At 41.6% G+C, this 18,350-nt stretch overlaps 1 protein-coding gene across 1 annotated transcript in view; it reads left to right on the forward strand.

Annotated features, from left to right (window-relative positions):
- Positions 1-18,350, forward strand: part of CERS3 (ceramide synthase 3) — a 50,020-nt gene that overhangs the window by 10,670 nt on the left and 21,000 nt on the right. The window contains exons 2-8 of the mRNA XM_014946095.1: positions 6,037-6,219; positions 7,809-7,926; positions 10,241-10,359; positions 14,081-14,138; positions 15,033-15,083; positions 16,303-16,395; positions 16,685-16,813. Of these exons, the coding sequence (XP_014801581.1) occupies positions 6,038-6,219; positions 7,809-7,926; positions 10,241-10,359; positions 14,081-14,138; positions 15,033-15,083; positions 16,303-16,395; positions 16,685-16,813 (750 nt within the window). The 5' untranslated portion in view covers position 6,037. The remainder of the gene's footprint in view (positions 1-6,036; positions 6,220-7,808; positions 7,927-10,240; positions 10,360-14,080; positions 14,139-15,032; positions 15,084-16,302; positions 16,396-16,684; positions 16,814-18,350) is intronic.

An 18,350-nucleotide genomic window follows, 5' to 3' on the forward strand; every position in this document is an offset into this window, starting at 1 on the left:
CCTGTTTCACGATGGTGATGGTAGTTGGGATTCTTTGTAGCAGAACACAAATCTGCTGCTGAAACTTGTGTGTTAATTGTTGCATATATTGCTTAGTCTTAAGCAAAACCAAAGCCACCCAAGATATGGTGGATCTGATCTTTATTTACTCCTTTAAACCACTTTGGTTTAATGTTGATGATTAACAGCCTGGAACAGCTTTGCTATCTCTTTTGATACCCGTGAGACTTGATTATTATTTTTTTTCCCAACAGTTGTTGCACCAGCTTTACCAGTTCTACCAAATGAGGACAGAAATAGGAGAATTACGTTATTATTCTTTTTGCTGATTTCATTCTTTTCCTGTTACACCTCCAGTAGACAGTCTAATAAGATGCTTAGAGAAATTAAGGTTTCTTTCATTGGCATGTTTTTGTTAGTGAATTTTGGGTTTTCTAATTTATCCAGTAAATAAGGATAAGAAATCCTCCCAACACATTCTTCAAAACTGGATATTGTCTTGTCTTCATTCTGGTTTTGGAAATTCAGTTTTTGCAAGCGAGAGCTTTTGCTCAGAGAACACAATCAAAACTTTGGCTCTGTTTCATCTTACTCATTTTCCAGACTGCAGCAGCCAGAAATTCCACTTCAAAGCAGCTCCTGATTTTGTTTTTCAAAAAGTAGCCATGTAGCTTTTCTCAAACCAAAAATTGTCCCTTTTTGCTTAATGGCATTAAAAATACCAGATTTTTTTTTTTAAACTGACTATATCAAGGATCCAAGGAACAGTGCTTTGAAAAAAAAGCTTCACATTGGTACTTCCCAACTCTGTAGGCTTCCCTTTAATTATAAAGGATGTAGCACTGAAGTAATCATTCCTGATTTTCTTGTTTTGCACTAGCCCATTTAAAACTAGATTAGCCTACAGAGGAGATCCTTCCTCAGCAAGGAGGTGGTTAGATTTCTTCTATTTGGAGTATTTAATTTTCAAGATGCAGGGGAAATTTCCAGTTTTCGAAAACACCTTTATTTTACTGTTAGACTGACTTTAGAGCAATGGCAACGACTTCAGTTTTGTCAATGAAAATAATACTGGTGCTGCTGGTGTATGGGTAGGAATCTGGGAAAAAGGAGAGTTTTTTTCCTTGTAGGTTGGGCAGAATGTGGGTCACTTGGCTGTTGTCATTTCTTACTCGATGCATTTTGCTGCTTGCTTGGTGCTGTTAGGAGGAAGCAGAGTTTTTTTTTTCGTTGTAGGTTGGGCAGAATGTGGATCACTTGGCTGTTGTCATTTCTTACTCACTCGACACATTTTGCTGCTTGCTTGGTGCTGTTAGGAGCAGTAAGGGCAAAAGGCTCTGAGCTCAGCACTCCCAGCAACGGGAGGCTCAGGCTGGCAAGGCTTTCAAGTTTCTTGTTAGAGCTGGTCCCAAATCAGGACAAGCTGGGCCTGTGCATCTGCTGCCCGCTCTTTGGAAGCAGAGTGTGTTTAGGGAGGATAACAACTTGTGACAGTTTATGCAAACTGAAAAGATCAGCTGCCTTTGAAACCCAGTATCTACGGCCTGATCCCAGAGCTGGAACTGGTTGCCACCACTTGTGGTTACACTGGAACATACGCCTTTGTGTGGTAACAAGCTCCTGACAAAAGTTAAGTGTACTCTAGTTTTACACTGATATAGTTGGGAAACAAACCTGGGTCCCAAGAACTTCACTCATAACTCTTCTCGGAGGCAAAAATTTCTCAAGTGTACTCTAGTTTTACGGTGATGTAGTTGGGAAACAAACCTGGGTCCCAAGGACTTCAGTCATAACTCTTCTCGGAGGCAAAAATTTCTCGGCAGCATAAAATGAACCTGTTACAAAACCCACTCCACTCACCCAAGTGATAAGAATCTGGTTCTCCCGTTTCTCACCCAGATTTCAGGGACTATATGAGGAAATGCCTGTCTACTTCACCATCACTTGCTCATAGCCCCTGGGTGGCAGAAGGGACAGCTGAAAGACTTCTACCTATTTATTAGTCACTTCCACAAGAGGATCTGTGGTGGAGGCCTTCCTTTCCCTGCTCACACTATGGGTGCTTGGAAGAGGAGTTCTCAGTGTAAGACTGTATGGCCAAGGGGTTACTGGCCTTCCTAGCCTGTTAGGATCTAACAAGTTGCCTAAATTCTTTTGGTTAAAACCAAAACTAAACAGTCTAGACAACATAATTTAAAATATGTAAGTGTTTGAGATTGGTCTATATGTAATATGCCAGAACAATAGCATTTGTGGAGATAAACCCTTTTTTTCCAGAAAAAGTTGCGCACAAACAATAATGGGAAGATTTTCTCTCCTGTGGCACTGGCAATGTGCCTTCAACCTGGTGTGGTCTGAAGGCAGGGGTTGGTCTCTCTGGCCATTCATACTCTGCCTGGTAAGTTCACACAGATGTGGGATTAGGGGTTCTGAGAAGGCACAGTTGTCCCAGGCAGCTGCTAATCAGGAGGAAAAGTGATCAGTAAATGGCAGCTTTGGGCTTTCTATCAGACAAAGCTCGCTAGAGACAAATGACCTGTGTGCTTTCTGTCTGTCTCCTTTTCTCCATCCTCTGGCCTCTTCTTTCATGATTTACACAGCCATTGTTTAGCATCAAAAGGATTCAAAGTAAATAATTTAGAATGAAGTGGTCAAGTCATAGTGTGGAGAAAGCTGATAATGAGGATTAGCATTTGGGACATCAGTTGCTGTAGATATGGTGAGTAAACCCTAGAGCTGGATTGTTTGTCTCGGTGATGCTGTGGGAGCATTCAAAGAACCTTTTTGCAGAGGGGATAGGATAATAGATGGGTTCATCTTTAAAAGTGTAATTGAGTTCCAATACTAATTTTAATTTTAGGTAGTAGCAAATAGGTATTTGTGGAGAAGGAGACGATAAATATAGGTAGCACAGAGTTATTCCTGGTTAGTTTGCCTTGAGTGGTGCTTCCCAAGATGGAGACTTCTGTCTGGTATCAGCTTCCTTTTCATACAGAAAAACATACCAAGTATGTGTGGGTTTCCTGAGAAATCTCTCAGGAAGCTCATAGGGCCACAGCTTGTTTGTAGTGCAGGAGAAGAGAATCTTGCTTGTATATGATGTATGCCACAAAATAGTATTTATGGAGTTCCTATATGTTTCAGGATCTCCGTGATTTGAGGAGGGATAAAACTACTCAATCACAGAGCCACAGCTGTCAGCTGTTTAAGAGCAAAAAGGGGAGAAACTGTAAAATGCTCTGATCAGTGCTGCTGAGGTGTGTTTGGAAGGATTTCCTCACCTTCCAGGTGCTCCAGTAACCTCATGATAAGAACTGAAGCTGAAGGGAGACAGGAGGACAGTTCAACTACCTAAACAGTTGCTATTAGGAAGATGGAAATCTCCAGGATTGCCCAGGGAATGGCCTGATTTGCTGCAGTGAAAACACAGGTTGAATGTAGGTTGAACATCCAGTTTAAAGGTAATGAAACATAAGAATAGGCTGCAGCCTAATGTGGAATCTCATCAACAGTTCTCTAAGAATTACTCAGACAGCATTCATTTGGGATAGTCTAATCCCCCATGTGCTGCCCAAGACTTTGTTGAAATACAGGGGATTAGGCAAGAAGGAGTTTCAGAGAACCCACCTCTCTGTCAGGAAGGTTTTCTACTGAAATCTGTGGACTATGGATCTGACCCCAAATCTCAGAATTCCCTTAAGTTTTAAGAGTAAGCATATGCTTATGTGCTTAGTTTATTAGCTTAATTTAATTAGGACTTGAGAAGGTAGCTACGCAGTAAGGCATAACTGTGTAAAAGGAAAACATGAATTAGTGAAATTCCTGGAATCCAATATGAAAACATACACCACTGGATTTTTCTAGGATTTAGGTATTTTGGGTGCGTATTTAGTCACAACCCATCTCACCTTAGTCTGACTATTAGTGCTCTTTCCACTGTGTTATAATAGACTGCCCTGGTTTTATTACAGTTACAGTTTGCCATAGTCTGCAATGCACAGTCTAGTTTAAAAAAATATAGATATATTAGGAAAGAGAACTGTGTAATGAGTCTCTCCCCTGGTCTTTTGGGGCTGTTCATCTGCAAGCCTTTCTGTCTGACCTAAAATGTCACGTTTCAAAGCCCTGCTTCATTATCATGGCGCCTGCTAGCTCTAGTTAAGGGTCTGTTAGCAGCCCCATTATAAATCCCTACTTCCAGGAGTTTATAATTCTGCAGTAAAAAATTGCTCTAGGCTGAAACTTGGCATATAAAGTCTCAGTGCGGGAACAATTGCGATTTCTCCCTCCTTTATTTTTGCATTTGCTTATACACACACAATTCATTCAGTGGGTTTTTACTGTCCCCTTTTGGCATTTAAAAAGATTAAATGGCTGGGTTATTAATATTTTAATACTGACTACTGTGCTTGGCCAGTAAATGGATTCACAGTGCCTGTTAACCCAGTTCTGGTCGATGGATACGAGTCACCGTTTCGCAAACCTGCTGCTGCAAAGCTTTGGCTTAGTGGAAACAGCCCGGTGTGGATGGTGGCGATGGCTCGTTAGCTATTGATTAAACTGGGCTTCAGAGCCAGCCCTGCCCAAATCTCGGAAGCCAGTTTGAGTGCACGAAGCTGGGTGTCCTGATCCAGCACGGGTGGGTGGAAGCAAAGCTAAAGTGGTGTGGCCTCTGCTCAATGGTGGAGGAACATTAAAGAGCCTGACCTGCTATCTGTCCTCAGCATGATTTGATCATATTGCTTGATCCTATACAAATACATCACCATGAGATCTTCTGATGGGACGTCTAATGCAATGAGGAGGTGATTTGGTTGAAAATCTCCCAGCTCAACTGTTTCTTCCTTGAAACCATAGTTCAGTGAAACCAGTTGTTTCCTAATTTATTTTTTTGTTCTGGTTTACAGGATGTTTTATTGTGGAAAAAGTTATTTAAATTTATTACTTTTAGAAATTTTAGAAAAATTGCTTATTTCAGCCTTATGGAAGACATTATAGTAACTTATGTTTTCATTTTATTTTAGGATATTTTTATAGGACATATAACATGTTTGTACTGTAAAGACCTTACAACTGAATGAGGGATAACAGAAATCTCTGACTATATAATATAGAATGCAAAGGTTAAAAACGACAGTTCTACAAGAATGAAATGTTTTGGTTTAAGTGAATGTTGGTTTTTTTTCTTTCAAGAACTGATTTTAGACATTTTGTTCCGATCTAGAATTTGGTCACAGTTCAATCATAGTATTTCCTGCAAATCCCCAAAAAAAGCTTGCTGTGCACTGGTGTTTGCAAAATGAGGATCAAGGTGTATATTGCCGTTAGCATATTAAGCAGCAGTAATTCAACAGCAAAATGTCTTCACTATTATGGGACTGAGTCACACCCTGGACTTTCTTTTCTACCCTTCCAACCACTTAAATTTAATTCATGAAGGCAGCCTGAGGATGATCAGTTCTCTTTACTATCTTTTGTGTATTGTTCTGATAGATTATAAATGATTATTGCAAAAGATTTGATTAGGCACTAAGCAGTCTGGTGGGAGTGACTGAAATGATTACCTCCAGCCCCGCAGATTTCAAAGCCCCTGCACTGGTTTATACCAGCTCAAAATTTAGATCTATTAGTTTAGCTTCTGATGGATTATAATCCCACCTGCATGCTCTAAACCAAAGAGGTTTCAACTTCCTGTAACTGATTTTAATCTTTTTCTCCCTGAGAAAATGGACTTTCCTGGCTCTGTCTGTTTGCTGTTGATATAGTTTGGGGACACTTGAGCATCTTTCCAGTGCCTGTAGGGTCTCTGTAGATGCCACTGCTGGACCTGCAACACCAGTGCAACCCATGCAGGCCAGGACAGCTTGTTCTCATGGGACCCAATCCTCATCTCCTATTTGCTTGTACCTTATCTTTAGGAAACATCCTGCCAGCTGGGAACCACTGTTCTATGCAACAACGTTCAAATGTTTTATTTCATGCATTTTCTTTTTAATACGTCAGGAATAATTTTCCATTATCTCTTTATTTGCTTAGCATGGCGCACATATTAAAGACACTCAACAGCTGGTTCTGGTGGGAGAATATCTGGATGCCTATCAATTGCACATGGGAACATTTTGTAGACCGTGAGGGACTTGTCTTTCCAAAACCACATCAATTATATGCCACGATACCATATGCTTTTGTATTGCTGATCATCCGATTCTTCAGTGAAAGGTAAGAAACATAAACACATTTCATGCTAAGGTTAATCCTCATTAATGCTAAAAAATTTAAAAAAAAATAAGGTCTCCTTAGATTAATGTTCTTATGTTTTTATAAAGGAGGATTAGTTGGTGGTTTGCTAGAAAGATCTAGTACAGATAATAGGACAGGTGAAAAATTGGGAAATATTTTCACTATTGGGAACATCTGGCTGTGGACCAATCTAGAAGGAAAAGATTTCTATCTAGCTCTTCTAGAACAGCGTTTGGATAATTCTAATTATCTCCTTTCATTAGAGATGCAATTAATACAAACCCATTTGGATTTCCTTTTGCTTTTTCTCCTTCGGTGGATGGGTAGAGGTATTTATCCTCCAAACCAGACTTCTTTCATTTGGTCCTCCACCAGAATACTTGGGTGAAGCTGATAGATCCCAGGTGTTTAGCTGTAGGAAAAATAGGCAGACTGGAGAGATCTCAAGGTTTCCTGTGAACATTTTATGCAGATCTAGTAATGCTGATTCCTTATTTTTTCTCACTTTGGCACTGAAAGATGGGTTGCTTCTGCAGCTGGAATCTTGTGGGACCGGCAGAGCTTGACTCCACAGAAGAAAGCTACGAATATATTAAGATTTGCGGTGCTTTGACTTATTTATTTGTGCACTTTATGCTTGACTTTCTTTTTTTGCTCTGAAGAATGTGATTAGTAGGTTTTCATAATCATTTCAGGATAGAATGAGGAAATTTGGAATGTCATAAATTGGACAAACTTAAAACAGAACCAGATAAGATCATTCATGTTAGAGATCAAAAGTAATTTGGGTCATATGTTTATAACCATCCGCAGTGTCTCCTGAGTAAATACTTGCCCAACTGTCTCTCACTGCGCTGCTATTGGAAATCACTCGTGTGAATAATTAGCCCACACATCTGGCCTGCAGTGAATCTGCCCATGAATGAGGAAAACCGACTGCTGCTATGAGTAATGAGGAATCAATTGCTGATATCAGCAGGAGGAGGTGGGGGGGAGAGCGGGGGGCTTTTTCAGAAAAGCCTGCCTGAGTAGAAGAGTGAAGCGTTTGGCGTGCTCTGCAGCCATGTGTATTGGGAAGTGGAAGAGAAAGAGAAGCCTTCAGTCTGTGGGGAGGTTGCTGTGTGCCACAGGCTGGAGGCCTCATGCAGAACGCAGTGTCTTTGAGCAGTGGTTGCCCTGTGGAGCAACGTGCCAAGTGACTGTCATGAGGAAAAAGCATCCCAGTAGCAGCTCACATGGAGAGAGCATCCGTCCTCGTTTCACTCTCCCTTAACTGTTCCCTAATGCCAATCTGCCTCTGAAAAACGCAAGGCCACAAAAATCAAGACCTTTCCTTTAGTTTTACAGCATTTCAGGCCCACAAACTGTTTCTTTGCGTAACTGCTAATATGCTAGGGTTCTCCCTTGGGATTAGCTAGAGGGAGATTCCTTTCTCTCACACTGCACTGTCATATCCTATGGCAGATTAAATTGCTTCAGATTTATTTTCTACATAGGCTGGCATAAGAATAGCTAAGGTCTTGTAACTGTGTTGCATTTTTAAAGTTTTTCACGGTATGTCTTTTCAGATACATTGCTATACCTCTAGCAAAAGCCTTAGGTATAAAGAATGTAAGACGTGTGAAGCCGCAGCCCAATCCTGTATTAGAGAGTTATTTCCGGGAGTGCTCAAAACATCCATCCCAAGTAAGGATTCTCATTCTTATAAACTGGTTTTGGTTTTGGAAAATCCCAACTCTTACTGTTTGAATCAGCTATCAGCAGTGACATCACGGGATGAGTTCCAGCTGATTGACAGATGACTTAATTTATTTGGGTTTTTGTTGCTGTTCTGCTGACGAGGGCATATAGAATCCAAAACAGAAAATATGTTTAAGATGTTTAATTTTCTGGCATGCTGTTCTAGGTTAGGCTGTTAATAATGTTTCCAGTGAAGATCAGTGTTTCATCTTTAACTCATTCTGTCTGGAGAAAACATCAGCTGACATCTGTTGTTGGAAAGTGGTATCATATTTATTGCAAGGAATAATATTGGAACTCTGGCATGGAAGCCTTTTGATCTGTTACATTGCTGCACACTTAATCCTGGCTTATGTGAGAAAGAAAGGCAATCTTTCTGTTACCTTGCTGTTTGTTTTTAAAATTGAACAAAAGGAAAATAATAGCCAATGTTTACTATCTCAAAAAATGAGGCAACTTGATTGTTGATGGAAAACAGGTACTTTGCTGTGGATGCAGTGTCAGAAAGTTCACTTACCTCACTACAGTTACCAAACAATTGCAGTGTTCCTACACTGTTTTGAAAAGAAATCTGTGAGCTCTAGTAATGAGGGATATTGATAATTATTGATAATGGAACTTTGCTTTCTATCCCTAACTCTGCTATTCTATTACTGTGTCTTTTGCCTGATATCACCAGGACTAGATGTATTCACGTTCACATATAAACTCTTCTCTATCTGGGCAAGTATCCCAATCTTTCTGTTTCATACCTTCCTTCTGCATGAGTACAGTTTGACAATTAGTCTCTGGAAGGAGACACAGCATTTTTATACTTGTCAGTACACGGGAAGGATTCAGGCTGCCTCCCTTAGGTGTCCAGCCTGGGGACCAGCATGCCTGGTGACTTGAGGGTGTCTCGGCTCTGCTGTCTGTCAAAACAAAGTCATTATTCCTGCATGGCGGTGCCTTAGAAAACACCCAGAGGCCTGGCTGGTGACTGAGGGTGTCTCGGCCCTGCTGTTTGTCAAAACAAAGTCATTATTCCTGCATGGCAAGTAGAGAGCTCTGCAGCCAGCAGGGTGGGCAGAGCACAGAGGCTGTTTGTGCTCCTGCCCTCCCTGGCAGCTGAGGTGCCTTTGCTCACGTACCAGAGCTTTCCCTGAGGGTAGGAGACCAACTGAACTAGACTTACCTTGGTGGAGGCAGTGCTGGTGCCACCCACTATTTGCATACGAGTCTTACTGGGAAAGAGCTTCCCCAGGGATGAGTGGAAGGCTACCTCCAGTCCTGGCAGTTGAGGTGCCTTTGCTCACGTACCAGAGCTTTCCCTGAGGGTAGGAGACCAACTGAACTAGACTTACCTTGGTGGAGGCAGTGCTGGTGCCACCCACTATTTGCATACGAGTCTTACTGGGAAAGAGCTTCCCCAGGGATGAGTGGAAGGCTACCTCCAGTCCTGCAGCAGCTCCAGGGGAGGTCAGCCCACACCTTCTGCACTTTGGGATGGAGGAGAGGGAGAAAACCTACAGGCTACTGCCCATGGAGCACTGAGCATCCAGAAATCCAAGAGTCACACTGCCTTTTGCTTAGAGCATGCTAGCATGGCTGCATGGCAGAGTGCTTGAAGGATAGATGCATTTCTAGGCAATGCTCTAGTCCTAAATTATTTTTAGGTGGCAACAGGCAGTCTGGGTTTTGCTTAGTAAGATTAAACTGATCTGCCCTGTACCACAGAAGGACATTTGTTTGGAGAATGGAGCTTAGGTCACCTTAGTGCCAGGCCTGCCTTTCATCTGTGAGACTTATTTAAATATAATTTAATAGTTATATTTAGGTAAGATATTAGATATCAGTACGTGTGTAGATGGTACCTGGCACTTCCTCCTGCAGCCCAACTTCTTGCTTAGCAGTAGAAATTGCATCTTTGAAACTATCAGAAGACTACCAGAAACTACCAGAAAGACAACAGCACGGTTTGTGCATCTGTACATTTCATGCCTGCTTTATTACTATAATTTAGTGTCTCAAAAATCCAGGGTTTCTGAGAGTCATTCAAAAATTAAACCAGGAAGCCTGCAAGGTTAACCCCCATAGATAGTTAACATTAGTAATATTTTTAAATATTACTACTAATAATTTATTATTTAATATTATTTAATATCGCTATTTAATATTATTTCCCACTTACAGCAGTGGGAAGCAGATCTGTAAACTACAAAATAAATGAAAATGACTGTGGAGTACATCTTGTTGCTAACACTATTCCATTTTTTTGCAGTCAGAGATTCAAGGCCTTGCCAAAAAGTGCAACTGTACAGTCCGTTTGGTGGAAAAGTGGTTTAGGAGACGGCGAAACCTTGAGATCCCAACAGTGCTTCGGAAATTCCAGGAAGCTTTGTAAGAAAAGACAATGCTTTTGATTATTATGGATCTTATTGTTTTGAAAAAAATTATTATGGGGTCTCAGGCCCCTTTTAAGGGGGCTCACTTCCAAAAAGCTGGGTCTGTCTGGTGAGGGTTTTGTTTTGTGCATACATGAACAAATTGAAAGGATCTAGTAATGTTTCTCCAAATGTTGTGACTTTAAAAGATTAGGTTAACAGTTTCTCTTGAAAAAAAACTCAAAAATATTTTACAGTTTTCTTCATCGTTTAATAATGGACTTATTTGTACACTCCTGCTACATAGTGCTTAATGAAAACATGCAGAGAATAGGAAAATATTTTTCTGTCTGCCAGTAATCATAGAGGAACAAAAATGCTTACTCAATCTTGTTTGTGTATGTACCCGTGCTGCCATTTTGGGATGCTGTTACGCGTACGGAAGTCAGTTCAAGTTCAAGAGCAGGAATCTTGCCATCTGAGCTAAATGATAGGTGTCATAGCTTGCACAGGGGATACTGTGCAAAGTATGAGCTCAAATACGCTGATGAGAGAGGGCCATTGAGCAATTTTGAGTGATAATAATGAATATGTAAAAAGTTTCAAAACCTCCTGCATGTAATTGAAAACTGGAAAAACATCCAAGAGTCTGATTTTTCACAAATGTGTGAGAACTTCTGTAGGCCTAAACGTTTTGCTATTTAAATATTCCAGTGTTGTCTAAAATATCCTAGAAACTGCAAATCCCCAAACGTGCATGGCTTTACTTACGTAGCTCATCCCTTTTGGGTACTGAAATTAACTGTACCAGTGTAAAGCACTTTCCTAATGGCCTGTGTATTTGGATTTTAGACTAGTATAATTACATGTGAAAAGTCACATTATTATAATATGTAACCTCTTTTAGTGTAGATTAGTTTAAAGAATGAGGGTTAAAAGCTACAGAGCTCCAAGTTGAGTACTTTATCAAGATTATTTCCAGTATGAATTGATACAATAATAATTTGATGTCCTTTGTTGGGCATAAATGCAGTTGATAAACATAGGCCTGTCGCCCTGAAGCTTCACTGAGTTGAGTAAACTGACGTTCATGGCTTATTTCTACCGTTGTTTTGTGGAGCAGTTAACTTTGTTTTACGAGCGACAATGAGATTTCCTGCTTTTGATAAAAGACCTACCTCACATGGATGCATGTCTCTAGTAATATGCAGCCAAAGACTGAAATTAAAACTTGCTTGGCAGCTCGAGTGAGAATGAAGCAAACAGATTTCTCTTGTGCAATTTTGTGAACCTTGCTCTGCTCTTTGTGAGTGAATTTAATTGGCTATAATTCTCAAGGCAACAAATGAGGAACAGAATTATTCTATGTTAATAGTCAGTGTTATGAGCATTATGAAATTTTTGAAAGCCTGCAATCTCTAGGATCATTTTTCTGAATCACGAGCAAAATCTGATGAGCCAGATCTAAACCATACTTAAGCTATTAATGCTGCCAGTTAAGCAACACTGGGGTTTGGAAAGCCCTTTGTGTGAAACCTTCCCTGCATTAAAAGACTTACCAGCCTTTAACCTTACCTACTAAATATTTTTTTTTTTTTGTTAGACTTAATTGAAGAGAAAAGATTCCTGAAAGGAGAAAATCCTTCTGCATAGCTGTCGTTCTGTGCTTGCTCTGAACTTGGGCAAAATTTGGTGAATTTGGATGAGTTTTAGTTTAGGTTTTGTTCATCAAATTCATAAAGAAGCTCGGCTCAATGCACAGTGGTAGTGCTGTTGGTGGTCTTGTGTGTACCCTGAGCTCATCTGAAGCACTGTTTATTGCTAAGTGCATCCAATATATATTTGTAGGGATGGGGACTAATGACACAGTCTTGTTAGGTGCTCTGTTTTTTTGATCCGATTTGGAAAACCACTTACACCTTACACAGAATCAGTCCTGCTATATCCATTGGGCTCCTCACACCTCCCTTGTTTGAAATAGGAGGCACGAGGGCAGAACCAGCCCCTGTGTACAAAGTCTGTCCCACGCCATGGGTGTTGTTTGTCATAGCATCTCTTGGTTAACTCTGTGCCAGCTAATACTTGTGGGTTCCACTCTCCCTTTCTGCTTGCTCTCCTTATTTCCACCACTTATCTTTGAGTTTTTCTGTCTGCGCAGTGAGTGTTCTGAAGTAGTATTTTCAAATCAGCTGAGGAAAAATGCTTTAAAGTTGAAAAGTAAACTGATTGTTTATTACCGGTATATCAAGTGGCAATTTTATAATTGTTTCCTTGGCTGCTTCTGCAGGCGTGAGACATATTATCTTGTCTAGCCTCTGCCATTCTACGTCCTCATCTTTTGTTTGTTTGTTTTTCTTGTAAAATGCTGGCTCGGTCTTTGAACATCTAATTCTTTCACCTGGGATTTCAGCCTCCAGGTAATGTAGGGCACAGAAAGGAGCGGCTGCTTTTACCAGACAGGTTCTCATCCTCTTCTCTCATATGGCACTTCATTAATGGTTTGCTAAAGACCACAATCTCATTTTTATACATCTCTCAGCCCATTACACAGTGTTCTTCTTGAGGCTCTCTCTCCTCCTTTTTAGCAAATTCAGGTTTTCTGTTGGCTGCCGCCCTCTGGGGTAGCTCTTGTTCTACAAAATATTCTCATGAGGTTTGGGGCCATGTGCCTGTCTCTGAGATTGCAACCTTTCTCACCATGTGAAGCCCCGCAGTGTTTTCCTACTGATCCTGAAGAGCTGCTCTGGGAAAGGTCAGGCTCGTTCCTGTCAAGGAGAAGAGTGGAAAGGAAGAAGTTTTCCATCACCTGTAGAGGTGGGAGTGGGAACGCTCTGGCTGAGTCTCCAGCCGCACCCAGTCCCAGGGACAATACCTCCCACGCAGGCTCCAGAGTCATTACAAAGCTGATTGCTGGCTCCAAATCACAGCATCCTGCTCTGACATATAAAAGCAACAACATAGTTTCGGTTCACTAAGATACACAAGGATATTTCTCCCTTTGCTGATTTACCAGTTCAGTGGTGAAAACCTGATAGTTTTTATCTGCCTTGATGAATATCCGTTTAAGCCACAAAATCCTTAGATCACAGTAAATGCTGGCAAACCTAGTCAAAGATTGAGGCTTATAGTTAATTCAGACCTCTGTGGTAAGACATAAACTAATCCAGTAGTTAAAGTTTCATAGGGCTCCCCTGTTTTCAACAATCGGTGTTCAGAGAGATCAAAAGAAGTTAAGCCAGCAATTAAAACAAGTCACTGTTGGAGCTCACAGTGTTTGAACAGATTGGAAAGTATGTGCTACATGGCTGAAAGCCTTTCTGGAGTTAGGGAGCTGTGAGACGTCCTTAGTCCAGTGTGCATGTTCCAGAGGGATTGATATAGCAGGAAAGGTTGGTGTTATCAAACGTCAATTTTTAGGGAATTTATTATGTTTGCTGTGACCGTTCTCTTGATCAGTTCATGCCTGGCTGGAAAATTACTGTTGTAATCACAATCAAGATATCTGTATTGAGATTATGTAAAATAATTTACTACTTTAGCAATTAGTCAAAACTTAAATATTTAAATATGAGTAATTCAGGTATAGTTAATATGTGACAACCCTTAACGTAGCGTGTGAGGCCATGTTTATGCAAAGATTGCATGTGATATATAAGGATTTGCAGTAATTCTGGCTCTGGACAGTATCTATAAAAAATGTAATGCTTTGTTCTTATTTTTTCATTTTAATTTTGCAGCTGGCGATTTTCATTCTATTTTGCATCCTCCATTGGTGGATTAATAGTTCTGTATGATGTAAGTTAATTTTTTGAAAGGATTGATAGTCTTATGTTTTTAACAAAGTAAGGACTGATTTCTAGATCTTCTTGAAGCCCATTGAAAATCTCACTGGTTTCAGTGGCTATTTGGGTTCTGATCTTTGAATGTAATCTAGATGATAGGCTGCAATATGTGCTGAGGATTTACCTAACTTCAAATTATCTTTTGAACTTCAGTGATAAAATAATTTGAGTAATCAGTATATTTAACGAAAGTTTTAAGAAGTCACACACATGTCTTTACAACATGCCTTGTTAACACCAACAAATGCCTTACATGGCTGTGTTTTTCTCAAAGGAGGCCATAATCCTTTTCCGGCAGCATTTTTGGGGGTCACAACAACGGTGTGTTTCACAGCTATTTATTGAGGTGTTGCTGCTGAGTCAGAAGTTGGGAATAACAGAGAGAGTGCTGCTTTGTAACTATGTGAGCGCTGCCTGGGGTGTCATTAATGCTTCTCCTGAGCAGCAGAGCAGTTCTCAGTGTGTCTACCTTCATCTGGCTCTTCTCCCCAAATGCTGTTTATCATCATGAAGCAGTGGCGTTATGTGGCTGGTAAACACAGCAAAATCTAATCACTGTGGCAACATGTCTTGAGTAATTGCAGTAATAAAACACACACCCACTGCTTTTGATGGTGAAATGATGAACTGGAATGTTTCAGGTGTCCTGAAAAGAAGCCAAAAAATTGGGACGAATATAATAAATCTGGGATGTAAGATCCTTTTAGAAATTGGTGGGGAACAGTTATCAAGACTTACAGCTTCTTAGCTTGCTTCACTTAGAGAAATTTTAAGTATTGAAGATTTTGAGTTAAGATGACTTATTGTTGCTCAGCTGATGAGTCTCTGAATCATCTGTCTTCCCCAGAAACCTTGGTTTTACGACATCTGGCAGACGTGGGTTGGCTATCCATTTCAGGTGAGCATTTTGGCACTGGGCCGTTGGCCTTGGGGCATTCCAGGTCTTTCCCCATTGGAAGGGGTAATCCGCAGAACTCTCCCTCCCAAGGGGCACACCTAGAGAGGTGTGGCACCAAAGCCTTCTGCCCGTCTCTGGTACCTCCTGCTGACTGTTGCAGGACTTCTCCGTGATCTGCCTGTGCTGCAACTCAGCCCTCCAGCCCGACCACTCTTATTTCCACCCATTCCGGGTTACCAGTTGCACCCAGTAGATGCTATCTGTGTTACTGGTTTCAGTGCAGAACCCCTCAGCTTGCACCAGACCTGACGGTGCCTCTGGGCACTGCACAACAGCATTATGCAGAAGGTTACTGCCGAGCAGCCCAAGTGCTGTGTGCCTGCTGGGCCCTGTTGCTCAGCAGTGCAGGTGGAGGGAGCTCTGCACTGATTTGCTTTGGCATCATCTGAGTCTCTGCCCTGGGGATCTCTGCTCAATATTCTGGTTTTTCCCATGGGTCATGAGGCTCTTGTTTCTTCCTAAAATATTTTACTTACAGTCCCATAATAGATGACTCCAAACCGCCCTCTTGCCCACCTGCCAGAGGTTCTAATGTGCTCCCCCCTCCTATTTTTACTAATCTGTGACCCATCACACTGCCTTCATATTCCTGCTATGGAGCCAAGGAAAAAAAAGAATCTTTCCTCCCAGCTGAGTTTTCCCAACTTCTCTTCCCCGTGGGATCTGATAACCCAACCTACTTCCTGCCACCTGGGAAGCTTACTGAACCAAGGGAGCAGCCAAGCTCAGCATCTAACCCTGAGAAGATGCATAGAATTTTAGCATAAATAGCTGATACTTTAGTCACGAGATGTGTGAATGTTTAAAATGTTAATTGTTCACCAAAATGGAGGCCTTCATTTATTTGCAGTTGTTTGTAATTAAATGCAGAAGCACTCTGCGTGTATTTCTCTGACAGAAACATACAAAAAAAATCATGCTAAAATTCAGAGGTGGGGGAGGAACTGCAGAAACTGCGAGTTTGGTCTGAGTAAAGGTTAAAATATTTGGCTCCCGGAACATCCTTCTTAATGAAGCCCAGAACAGGGGTTTAGTTTAGTTTAATTTTTTAAGCAAGACTCAGCAGAGGAGCAGAAGTGAGGAAAGGAAAAAAGTAGTAATTTCACTTGGCGTTCATTTTTTTGCTATTCTCAGTTAACCCTGGTTTTCTTCATTACAGACCCTGCTGCCATCCCAGTACTGGTACTACATGGCTGAGATCAGTTTTTACTGGTCTCTCTTATTTACCCTTGGGATTGACAACAAAAGGAAGGCAAGTGATTGTGCTTGTTTGTAGTTTGAACCTTGGTTTCTGTGAGAGTGGGGGAAAAGGAGTGTTTTTAAGGAAAAGCACTGTCCTGATAGTGGCTTTGGTGCAGCCACATGAGGGCAGCATCAGTCTATCCCTGGCACACCTGCAGGCAGCCCTGCTCTCCTGGCTGCCAGGGCATCCCTCTGCCTGTGACAAGTCTTGCTTGTCACTTTGCTCAGACAGCCTCAAGGGCTCTACTTGCTTGGATCTACCTTCTTTTTTTTTTTATTTTTTTTTCTTCTCTTCACAGGATTTTCTGGCTCATGTCGTTCATCACTTGGCAGCCATTGGGTTGATGAGTGGCTCTTGGTGTGGCAATTACGTGCGTCTTGGAACACTGGTGATGTTTGTGCACGATACTGCAGACTTCTGGCTGGAGGTAACCCTGCCCTCCATCTTTTCTTTATTTTTTTATTTATTTTGGGGGGTTTTGTTGGTATTTTGGGGTTTTGATTTTTTTTTTCTGTTTTTTGCCCAAGTTATGTTCAGTGACGTTTTAATCTTTTTGCCACAAGTTTCATACAATCCCTTCCTGTCTCCACACAGACAAGGCTTCACAGATTCATAAACTGTAAGATAAAAAAGAGCTTCTAGATAATTTAAGCTGATACTCTGTTACAGAATCCATTATGAGAAAAGAGCAGGAGGGAAGTTCTTCAGTACAGAACGGGGACTGGGAATACAGCTACCTCCCTGGATTATTCTTGTTTCACTGTTAAAATTAGATCAAGTTGGCTGGCCTGTGAATGGTTAGTCATGATACCAATGCTCAAGCAAATTTAGCAGCCAAAATATTGGCTGCTTTTCCAAGCTGGCTTAATTTTGTCAGCATTCACAGACCTGTGTTGACCCAAGGGGTACCTCTACATTATACACTATACACTTCTGGCTGGAGACACTCAACCTGTCCCTGAACAAGATACCACAGGTATCTAGTGGCAGAAGAAAGTTTTCTTTCCCTGGACTGAAAGGAAAAACCCTTCCCTGAGCTAAATATACTTCATTTCTGTTCACGATAGTCTGTTGTATTGGAACAACTAACTGTGGGGTCATGCAGCTGGGATTGGTCCACATTTTGTACACACAGGGGGTTTTGCTGGATTACTTTTAATCCTGAAGTGCTTTGTAGTCCAATTAATTGTGTGACCTTACAAACAGTTGAAATGACAAGTGGTAGGACAGCACTCAGAAACTGAAGTTGGGTACCCAGTTCAAAAGGGACAGGGAACTACTGGAGAGAGTCCAGTGTAGGGCAGCTAAGATGATTAAGGGATTAGAGCACCCCCCTTCGAAGGAAAGGCTCAAAATGCTGGGGCTCTTTAGTCTGGAGAAGAGAAGACTGAGGGGAGACCTCATTCATGTTGACAAGTACCTAAAGGGTGGATTGAAGGAGGATGGAGCCGGACTCTTTTCAGTGGTTCCCAGCGACAGGACAAGGGGCAACGGGCACAAGCTGGACCATGGGAAGTTCCACTCAAATATGAGGAAGAACTTATTTCCGGTGAGGGTGCCAGAGCCCTGGAACAGGCTGCCCAGGGAGGGTGTGGAGTCCCCTTCTCTGGAGATCTTCAAGACCCACCTTGATGCAGTCCTGAGTGATGTGCTCTGGGCAATCCTGCTTTGGCAGGGGAGTGGGACTAGGTGGTCTCTAGAGGTCCCTTCCAACTCTGTTGAATCCGTGAATCCATGAAAAGGAGACACTAGAAGCTGAATTAGGCACAGAAGGGTCAGTAAGACAATGCACCAGAGTGTCTGTGTATAAGGGGTCAGTGCTGCTCCTGGGCGCGCAGATGTGGCCAGCAGCATCTCTGTGATCCAGCCCGTTTTGAATCTGGTACAGGCACGAGGGATGGACCTCTGTTTTTGAGAGTACTTTGTGTTTTTGTGACACTTATATTCTGATCGGAGAGCTGTTC

The sequence above is a fragment of the Calidris pugnax genome, unplaced genomic scaffold (genome assembly GCF_001431845.1).
Source record: "Calidris pugnax isolate Ruff unplaced genomic scaffold, ASM143184v1 scaffold134, whole genome shotgun sequence".
Classification (NCBI taxonomy): Eukaryota; Metazoa; Chordata; class Aves; order Charadriiformes; family Scolopacidae; genus Calidris; species Calidris pugnax.